The sequence below is a fragment of the Vigna unguiculata genome, chromosome 3 (assembly GCF_037176805.1).
Source record: "Vigna unguiculata cultivar grain cowpea cultivar isolate G323 ecotype 2 chromosome 3, ASM3717680v1, whole genome shotgun sequence".
NCBI classification, from domain to species: Eukaryota; Viridiplantae; Streptophyta; class Magnoliopsida; order Fabales; family Fabaceae; genus Vigna; species Vigna unguiculata.
The window spans coordinates 54,115,914-54,127,199 of NC_140794.1; the positions used below are offsets into that span (position 1 = coordinate 54,115,914).

At 30.6% G+C, this 11,286-nt stretch overlaps 2 protein-coding genes across 2 annotated transcripts; one reads left to right on the top strand and one right to left on the bottom strand.

Moving 5' to 3' along the window:
* The first annotated feature begins 203 nt into the window (after positions 1-203).
* LOC114177399 (cortical cell-delineating protein-like) lies at positions 204-1,013 on the top strand. The gene has a single exon (XM_028062724.2). It carries the CDS (start codon positions 280-282, stop codon positions 796-798), a length of 519 nt encoding a protein of 172 aa, XP_027918525.1. The 5' UTR covers positions 204-279; the 3' UTR covers positions 799-1,013.
* A 6,008-nt stretch (positions 1,014-7,021) lies between these two features.
* LOC114176500 (putative lipid-binding protein AIR1) lies at positions 7,022-7,793 on the bottom strand. Its single transcript, XM_028061562.2, has one exon. The coding sequence runs from the start codon at positions 7,675-7,677 to the stop codon at positions 7,276-7,278; it is 402 nt and encodes a 133-aa protein (XP_027917363.1). The 5' UTR covers positions 7,678-7,793; the 3' UTR covers positions 7,022-7,275.
* Between the last annotated feature and the right edge of the window lie 3,493 nt (positions 7,794-11,286).

Sequence of the window (11,286 nt, forward strand, 5' to 3'; positions counted from 1 at the left end):
CACGGAGTCACTCTCGAAATTACAAAACCCCCAAACAAAACTCCAAAAACTTCAATCACCTCTCTCTCTATCTGTCGCTTAGAAGAAGCCTTCGTGGACGATGTTCTATGTACATGCTGCCGCGTGTAATACTCACCACCACCGGGTTCAATTTTTGTTCTCAGCTAAAGCTTAGTTAAATCACAGACTCCATATATATACAACATATTCACGCGTCTGGGAATATCAAACCCAATACATAGAACAGCAACAAGAAGAATTTAGAACCCCAAAGTCATCATGTCTCCAAAATCAAAAGCTAAAGCCATGTTCTTCATCTTGAAAATAACAATGTTAAACTTTTTGCCACCAATATATGCATGTGCTCCTTCTTGCACTCCGCCACGTCACCCCAAGCACCCACCGCATCACGGCGGAGGCAATCCAAAAGTATCCCCTCCTCTCCCACCGATCATAATCAACCCTCCGGTGGTGCCCCCGCCGGTGGTGATTTACCCTCCACCAAGCTCACCGCCGTACTCGCCGCCGCATCGGACATGCCCAATTGATGCCCTAAAATTGGGACTTTGCTTGGACGTGCTTGGGGGATTAGTGCATGTGGGGATAGGGGACCCAGTGGAGAACGTGTGCTGCCCCGTAATACAAGGGTTGCTTGACCTTGAAGCTGCTATTTGTCTCTGCACCGTTATTCGGGCTAAGCTTCTGAACCTGAATATCTTCTTACCTCTTGCACTTCAAGTTTTGATCACTTGTGGGAAGACTCCTCCACCTGGTTTTGTTTGTCCACCTCTGTACTGAACCACTGCATGTATGCATACACTACTTCATGGCTACTTCTTGTTTGTTACTGCTTAGTACTACACTACTAGATTAATATGTATGTCTCTTTCCTTCCTATTAGGGTTTCAGGGTTTATGTTATAACTCAGCATTTCTATGTGTATGGGTTTACGCTTTAATTACAATGCGCATATCTTTTAAATTTTCTTGTAATGAGTTAAGGATTCGAGTTAACTTCTTTGCAATGTCTTATTCACTTATTCATGCTCTGTTTGTTTTCTCCCTCTGCGGTCTCTCGGATAACGTAAACGAACACGCACCGACAGGGTTTACGTTATCAATTGGGAGAGTTCATCACCTCACCTGTGTATATGTTTTAGACAGTTTTTTTTTGTCTGTGCTTTTTTGTTAATTTTATAATTGTCAGATGAGATTGCTAAGATATATGTTCACAATTATTTTTCTAAAAAAAGATTTTTAAAATTTTATGGAAACGTTTAATTATGTCAGTCTTTAGGATTAAATTCTAATCCTTCAAATTTAGTTTTGGATATAAATTTAATTTTTTTCCTATATTAAAAATATAATTTTAGAATTTGGAAACCATCACCAAAAGTATTCAAATTTTGGGGATACAAAATTAATATCACAAATCATATAATCGAGTTAGTGATATTTAAGTGAGAAATCACTACATTAAATAACATACGACAATAATTTACAACAAAAATAATTAGTTGTTATGGTAACAAATTTATAAACAAAAATAAATAGTTGTTATGGTAACAAATTTATAAACATTAGTATCTAAAATATTACTGACACTTTAATTAAGTTCTAAATTAATTTCTAATTAATTAATTATTAAAGTTATAAAAATATTTTATTTATAAAAATGAAAAAAAATAATATAGAAATAAAATAATGGGAAAATGTAAAATTAAAATAAAATAAAATTAGATAATATATAATAATAACTACTAAAATTTGGCATAAAATATTAAAATTTAACTATTAAGTAAAATATAACTCTTAAAATGGTAACAGAATTGGAACACCTATAATAATATTAAATGATATTAAAGGATTGAAGAAAAAGTTAATTCTGTTTGCCGTGACACATTTTAGTGTCGTGGACATAAAATTTCTTTAAATAAGTTATTATAAATATATATATATATATATATATATATATATATATATATATAGTTAGTTAGTTAGTTATTATAAAAAAATATACATAATTAAATCCGTATATCACATTTTGAATAACACATCAAACATAACTTATTATCTATGATGAAAATTAACCTTCAAACCCAAAATATATATATATATATATATATGGACGAACAAATAATTACACTGTCTATTTTTGTCTATTTTTGAGTTCGATCACTACCATCTGTTATAAAGAATACCTCTCCGATGCCAGAAAAAGAATCATTATGTGAATGTTTAGCAATGAAGATTTGACCATTTTAAAAATACACATCTTAGAACAACATTGTAGTTTAAAAAAAAAAAAAACTATTATGTAAAATACACATATCCTGAACAATTTTGTAGTCTAAAACCTCATATGTACCATATTTGTGCAATGGTAATGGTGGAACTAATATTATTGCCTTATTATTGTCATAGTTCTTTACATCACATTTGTAAGTGATGATAAATTATTGTCCTTACATATTACACACTGCATAAATTATTGTTTTTACATATTATAAAACACAACTATTCCTGTTGCATCAATTATTGTTTTAACATAGTCATATTACATATGGTTACTTATTTATCAATTTTAACGATTTTTTTATGCCTTCAAGGGTAGCTCAATCTATATTGGTTGGAAAATAATTGTACATTCCTTGTTAAGTGGAGTGACTAGAACAAGATACAAATTTATTTGATTTATTTGAAAACTTAGTTAACAAATTCTATAAAATAGTTAAAAAAGACATAACTGTCCTGTGAGAGAGGTAATAAAATATTATATGTAAATTTACATTCGATACATATATAACTGACGTAAACATGATAAACAACGTATGTAAATCTATGTTTGTCCGTAAAGTCAACAAATATAAATTTGTAGTATGTTTTTTCTTTTATATTTTAAAGCCTAAAAGATCTCTAGAAAATATAGCAATACACCATAAAAAGTTTTAAATAGTATAAATGTGTGAAATAAATCTATAAAGTATAGAAAATTGGATAAAAAAATAAAAAAATAAAAAACAAAATGTAATTAATTTCTGACTTTTATATAAACCTTAATTAATTTTTGACTTATCTATTATTGTAATTTACGAATAAATTTTTCCTGCTTGTATAAGAAAAAAGTGAGAAAAAGAGTGTTGGGATTAGGAATGACAACGGGACGGGTAGGATGCGGGTAGTAACTCCCCGTACCCTACTCGCTGGATAAATATTCGCTTTGTACCTGTATCCATATCCATCAGGTATCCATTATGTGGGTACTCGTCTATTTTTTTCATAATCACGGGTATTTACAAAAATATTTAAAAAAACAAATATTTAACCATAATTAGTGCTTGGATTAACAAGTTCCCTTTCTCCGAATGATTCTTGAAAAACAAACAAATAAAAAAGCACTAACAATTTATATTGTAGTTTATTTTTGAATGAAATATTAAAGAAATTACTAACTTCATCAATGTCCACTTCTTGCAACATTGTATAAAGTTTAATGTTGTCCAATTTTATTCTAGAAGAGTCTGAAAACATAAGAAGTTCATTAAAAATTTCTAACAATCACTTAATTAAAATATCTAAGTAAAAGTGTTAATTTCATTATCTTTCATGTTGGTCCATAACCAGTCTTGGAAACACATCAATACCTCCACAGTATCTGAAAGTAATCTACTTCGTTGTGAGATAAGGCCAATTCATATTATATAAGTGAGGTGCAAACCTCACCTTACAAGCTAGTTTTGTGGGGTTGAGTTAGGCTTAAATCTCACTTCTAACATTGTGAGGTAAGAATCCGACCACCATTATTGAATAAAGACTCATAATGTTTTTTACTAATATATATATATATATATATATATATATATATATATATATATATATATATATATAAAGGTATTTTTCTGAATTAAAGTTTAACGGGTACGGGTATCCACTAGGGGTGGCAATGCGGGTCGGCCCGCCCCGTTTAGGCCCGCACATCGCGAGCCGGCCCGCCCCGCCCCACACATTTTATGCGGGCCACATACTCTGGCCCGCCCTGCATATACGTTGGCCCGCGGGCCGGCCCGCTTTTTTTTATTTTAATTTTTTAATTTTTTTATGATAAAACTTTCAATGTTTAAAAATTGGAAAACTTTAAGAAGTTCACAAAATTAAGTAAAGACTTTGGGGAATTTGATGGTAAATTGATAATTCAACATTTTCATCATATTCATACTATGACATACACAATGTATTCTTTAAATTTTAGCACATTAAAAATTACATAATACTTGTCTTTTCCAATTATACAAGAATTTAAAATGTTAATACAAGAGTCCATAAAAGAAGTAATTAATATACACAAGTGCAAGTTTTTTTTTTTTTAATTTTATGCGGGCTTGCGGGCCGCGAGCCTATGCGGGCCGAGCCTGCGCAGGCCTGCGGGCTCACTATCCTGGCCCGCCCCACGTTTTTTATGCGGGCCTGCGGCCCGGGCCCGCGGGCCAGGCCCTAATTGCCATCCCTAGTATCCACGGGTACGGATACTATAATACCCGTACCTGCCCCGTTAACATGCGGATATCAAAAATACCCGTACCCGCGGGTAGCGAATAGCGAATATCTATTTTTAATATCCGTTTTCTACCCGTTGCAAGTTTTATCCGCAAATATCCACGGGTACGGATTTTTTTGACATCTCTACTTGTAATCCGGTGGAAAGGAAGACGAAAGATAGTATTTACTACGTGAAAAAGACAACTTGAGAGTACGAGAAAGAAAAAATATAAAAATAATGTACGACTAGAAGAAAATATTAGTTCTGTTTTTAAATCTGGAACAAACGTCAATTGTTTAATGTGTCATGCTTTGTGTGGTAAGAAAACCACATATCTTCCCCATGATAAAGTCATGTAGTTGTCTTTTGTTTTGAATTTTGATTTTTTTTTTTCATTTTTCTTATAACACGTGGTAAAAAAATTATTTATATCTCTATTTTCTATATTTATAGATAGATATATAATTTTTTTAATAAAAAAATTAGAATTGAGTTGATTAACAAAAACTTAATTAAAACCTAAAAAACAATATATAAATAGTAGAAGATTCAAGGCCAAAGAAAAGATAAATATTGAATGCTTTCCCGATCTTGACTCAAACATTCCATATAATTATTGATTTTTCATTTTAGGGTTAAATATGTTTTTGGTCCCTAAAGTTTAAGGTGAATTTTAGAAATAGTTCTTTTTTAAAATTTTATACCAATTTAGTCATTTATCTTTAGAAATGCGTGGATTTAACCATTCTTACCAAATTTTATTAAGTTTATTCGACATTTTAAATACATTTTATGATAATATTTAAGTTAATATTAAAGCGAAAATGTGTCAAACGGTGTAAACAATTCAAATATTATCATGAAATGTGCTTGAAACGTCGTATAAACTTAACAAAATTTTGTTAAAAGGACTAAATTCACGTATTTTTAAAAATAATAGCTAAATTGGTCAAAATTTTTTAAAAAGAACTAATTTTGAATTTTACTTAAACTTGAAGGATAAAAACATATTTAACCCTTATTTTATTAATACACATAATAAAATATTTATTACCGAACTTTCATTTTTCACGTGATTTGTCTCATAAATTCTTTTTGGTTGTATTGATCGAATATTGGGAATAGGAATCATTGGGTTTGTATGAAGTGCGACATGAAAGGGAAAAGGAAATCCACTCCTCCGATATTTTTGTTGAATGAGAGCGTGTTTTTTTTCCTTTTTCTAGTTTATCCACGTTGGGTGTCACGGGACAAATAGTGCTCCCATAATTGAAAAGAAAAGCTAGTTGTCATAGACTTGGTGAAAGTAATGTACAGTATTGCCCAAACAAAACGCAACCATGACCACACCCAATATTCACCTTTAATTAATCTGCACCATGATCTAATCAAAAATAATTTAATTATACAAAATAATGGTAACTATTATGTATGAATTGTTCATTCCACTCAGAATTTATCATGAACTCATTGTCTTGTCTCTCATATGATGAGTCTTGTATGAGATGTGTGAGTGTCATTTGCACATGGAGTCCAATTTTGAAGTTACTGGATAAATAGTAAGGACAACCTAATTAGTTATGGTGATTTATAGTCATGTGGTAATAACGGTGTTTCAGAATCACCCTGGTGTTTTAATCAACAAGGGAGGATCAAGTAGTTGCCTATACTAAAACATTGCTCCTGCATAATATAGTTTTATTCACTAATAATGCATTTTCAGAAGTTAAAAAAAAAAGTAAAAAATGTTACTCAAACTTGTTTACTACTCGGTTGATATAATGGGAACAATTATACCATTTATATCTTTAAAATAGTCAGCCAATTAACTCGTGAAGACTAAATTATAAGGAAATATTTCTTGAACAAGTTGAGGTACAATGTTATTCGATTTTGTATGGTATTTTTTAGATACATGTATTTGTAAGAAGAAAAAAAAAGTGAAACTATAACGATAAAACGATAATTGTCTACAATATTTTTAAGTGTCAATATCGCTGTCAATGAAACTCAAAATTATTACAAAAACAGTTATTCTGCTCGTAGTTACATATGTTGGATCTCCCATCCGATCTATTTTTCACAATAATTTAATAAAGTAATGAAGTAGTTTATTAATTTATTTGTCTTGTTTTTGTGCCCAATATGTAGTTTTGTGTTCGGATTCCTTAAGGGTGAAAAACGACATACAAGTTGCGCAATGGTTTCAGACATGCAATAATTTAATTTAGGAGTAATGCAAATGATATATTAGATAATTAGATAATGATAGTTAATTTCCCTCCAGGGTGCAGAACTTGTTGCCCAAATAGAGTCTCTTATGTTCAGCATCTTCATCCGATTCTCGATTATGTCATCTTAATATATCCATATATATGGCAGTTAAGTGTGTTCCGTTTGCTTTCCGCTTTCCGTTAATTATTTTTACTGAATTTGTTTTAACGTTGCTGGTGAAGCAGTGGGCCAAGGAAAAGGCAGAAACCAATTTAGAAAAGATTATTGTAATATAATCATGGCTGAAACAAGTAAGTAATTAACATGATGTTTGGTTCCCAGGCTACGATTTACAGAAATAATAGCATGAGGAACTTTACACTTATTGCAACAACACTCTAACCATGCAACTGAAGGGAATAATAAGGAGGATCGAGAAGTTAACCCTCATGCACGTACAATGAATTAGAACACACACAGAGGAAAAAGGAAATCCAGAAGTAAAAGTAGGTAAAGATGATATGATTAAGCACACTGGAAATCATGTGGGACTTGTTTGGAGCAAACATTGAGAAGCAAGGAGAGTGAGATGGGAAGGTTGAGGTTGATGCCGAGAATGTTTGCTTTGAGAGCGGTGCAGAGGCAGACGGCAGCCTCAAGATCAACGAGGCCATCGAGAAGGGTGCAGCAAGGGGTAACTGGTGGTTGACCCACGGTGGCGTTGACCAAGCCGTTCAGCACATTGGCGCATACACCTAGTTTGAGTGCGTCACGGGGGCAGGACCCACTGGGGCTGGGGCTGGGTGTTGGCTTTGGTTTTGGGGTTGGACCGGGGCATGAGTAACTACCGCATGCAGAGACAAGGGAGAAGAAAAGGAGGTTGAGTGTGAGGAAAATAGCGAGGGAGGAACAAGCTTTGGAACCCATCTTAAACTGATGTTACTGCCTTGTCTTTGTCTTCCTAATCACTAGCAAATGCTAAATTTTGTTAGCTAACTGCTAATGCTTAGGAGAAGACTGCTTGTGATGGTGGAAGTAATTTGGAATGGATGCTTGCTTTATATACTGCTCTTCGGCTTCTTAAGTGCCAACGATCATATCATCATACTTCATTAAAAAATTAGCAAGTAGATTAAGCATAAAACCTAAAATTAAACATATTAACAAAATTCATCCAAAAAATACTTTTGTTAGTGAAATTTAAAATATATATTTAAATGCAAACCTCATCTTCAGTTTCTTATAAGTCAGTTTTATAAAATTGAATTGAAATTCAATTTTACTACTAAAATAATTACAATTTAATATTTATTCTTATATTAATTCAGGATAAAACGAGTTTATAATATAAATAACTGCACATCTCGTCTCGAAAACGGTTGAATTAGGTTAAGTCTTAATGGTATTTTGGCTGATGATGAAAGAATTGAAGAGCATGTATGAGATTAGTGTAAAAGATTCTGTTTGGATTAAAAATAAATGAAACCTATATATTCTATTAGGAATGCAATTGGAGTGATATTTGAATGAGAATAAGCTTAGTTAATGATCACTACTTTTATTTTGTGAACTAAAATTAATAATAATTATGTAGATGATGACGTGTGAAGATGAGAATATTTTTAGCTGGCAGGGGAAAGGCTTAAAATTAGGTTTTGGATGGTTGTGGCTTGTCATGTAGGGAGTGCCATGATTAAGGAGTGGATCCCTTGGTCATTTGATTCCACACACGGTAAAACCGTTAGAATCCCTAGAATTATTCAATCGCTAACTTTTGCATGACGAATGGTCCCATTATAAACATCATCAACGCACTAATTGTGGCTGTGAATTCACCAAAGTATCTATGCAATGCAAACTCTTCTCAAACAAGAGCCTCAAATTAGTTCACTTAATTCACACTGTGAATGGCCATAGAGTCTATAATAACCATTTTTATATTCTTACAAAATTTTATATCAGATGTCTTTTATGATTATGAAGTAAAAAAAAAAATTATGATATTTTAAATAACTTTATTTACTTTTTAATTCTGGAAATATATTTTTTAATTAAATTGATAAATTATATGACTTATTTACATATGTATGTCTAATAATCATATTTTAATTATTAACTTTTTAATCAAAAGCACCATTTTAGCACAATTTATTAGTTTAGAAAAAAAATGAAAATAAATAAATTGTATTAAGATAATATAATTTTGTTGTGAAAAAAATATGTCGGAATAATAGCTTCACTATAAAAATATTTAAATCAAACTGTTAAGTGAGTCACCAATTTATTGGATTTATACTTATTTAATTATCGAAAATAAAATAGGTATTTTCTTTATGGGCTCACATCCCTTCATGCAATTTAATATATATAATTTTTACATCAAATTTGTTATGAGAGAAAATAGTGTGAGGGAGAGAGAAAGAAGTTGTAAGTGTCTCAAAAAAAAAAGAATACATCAAAGAGGATGAAGAAGAAGAAAAAAACGACGAATTTATGTTGTGCAAGTCTATGCAGTAAAACTATCTTGGAAAACAAAGATTTTACTACTCATCTCATATATTGGGTTCATTTTGTTGTTTATTTAAAGTACCCATTGGAGTTTGTGTTTGTTATCTACCTTGTTAGTGAAGAAAATAGTGCTCTATTAATCATTGGAAGCTTCAAAAGAATATGTAGTTTACCCATAATTATTATTAGTGGAAGATTTTATTGAATTAGATCCTATGGATTTTTTTTTTCTCTTCATATTAAGGTTTCTCTCAACTATCTTGAAGAAAAAAAAAATTATTCCTCATCTCATATATTGGGTTTGTTTATTTAAAACACTCATTGGAGTTTGTTATCCACTTGTTAGTTAAGAGAATAATGCTTTATTGATCCTTGAAAATTTTGAAAGAACATGTGATGTACCATTAATTATTATTAGTGTAAGATTTTATTAAATTATGTCTCATGAATCTTTTCTTCATATGATAAGGTTTTTCTCACGTTAAAAATTTTTAGTATTTGCTAGTACTCCATTATCTGTTTATAAATTTTATTATTTTGTATATTATTTATTTTGGAAATATTTCATTTTATTTATATGTTATTTATATGTTAGAGATCTTTCCATAACAAAGTAATATAACTTAACAATTCCATATTTTTTTTCGAAACTGCCCATGTCCTTTTTAATACACCATTTTGGTGTTTTGCCAACTTTTTCAAGTTTCCACAATTTTTTTCCAAACTGTCCATGCCCATTTTATTACACCCTTTTGGTGTTTTGCCAACTTTTTCAAGTTATAACTTTCCAAATTATTCTTGTATGCATGAATGAACTTGTATTTTGTTTTAAATTTGGAACCAAAAGGTGTTTTCCGACCGCCTACCAAATCCTCACATTACCACTACCTAATAGGCTTACAGCTATTATCATTTTTTTAACCAAATCCCAACATTACCACTAGCGTTAATACTCATTATATATTAAGTTGAAGGAAACTTACATAGTTTCTTAAATATTGTTTTAAATTCGGGATTAGAATTTTATTTCTAAAGTCTACCTAAGTTATTTGAATAAAAACAAAGAGTTCTTCGTTAAAATAACCTTACCTAAAAAATAAACTCAACAACATGTTAGCGTACTATATTTATAAGTTTTTTATTCTTTTTTTTTTAATATGTAAACAAGTAATACAATACATCGTGTTAAGAGATACCTTTTTAATATAGAAATTACTGTGTACATCATTAATTTATTGTATACACGGTACGCGTATGCATGTATAATTTATTATGTGGTAACACTATACCCTGCCGAATTAATTCTACTTTCTATTTTTTCCATTAATAAGCAAAAAAAAAAAATCTATTACAGCAAATTAAAGTATTTTGGATTTTTTTTCAGTATTTATGTGACCTTTAATTAAGTGGGATTGTACATTTAGTGCTTCCTTCTTAATCTCATGTGAAGCAAGTCTCGTATTAGATACGTATAATACACACGCAGTTTATTATTCATGCATTATTAATTACCTTACTCAGTTATTTCTTTTTTTTTTATATCTTAATTCATATAACTACCGTATGATAACCGAAACACATGGTACATATCAATGTCTTAATTAGAGTTTTGACTTAATTACGATCTATCTTTATGTTTGATCAATGAAAGCAATTACGTGATATTAGCATGTGGAAAAGTTGTATCATGCTTGAATGCGATATCATGATCTTAAATGATATAACAAAGGAGAAAACACAAGTTTTTATTTAAAATATGCAATTTCATAAGAGAATCACATTCACAAGTTTGAGACAGAAGTACATGAAACAGATATCGTCAAACCTCAAAATGAATAGAGTTAGATACGATGCCTAAAGAATTAACCCTATTTATACATAATAATAAACCAAACGTACTCTGCATCATTAAATAAACACGTCTAAGAACATGAGCACAAACATTGATCCAGCCGTATTTATGTTAATTATAACAGATGTTTGTTGAAATCTTTTTCATATTTTAAACCACGAGTAACTAAAATTAGC

Excerpts from the sequence above, each read along its gene's own strand:
- LOC114177399 (XM_028062724.2), top strand. The coding sequence starts at position 280 with ATGTCTCCAAAATCAAAAGCTAAAGCCATGTTCTTCATCTTGAAAATA.
- LOC114176500 (XM_028061562.2), bottom strand. The coding sequence starts at position 7,677 with ATGGGTTCCAAAGCTTGTTCCTCCCTCGCTATTTTCCTCACACTCAAC.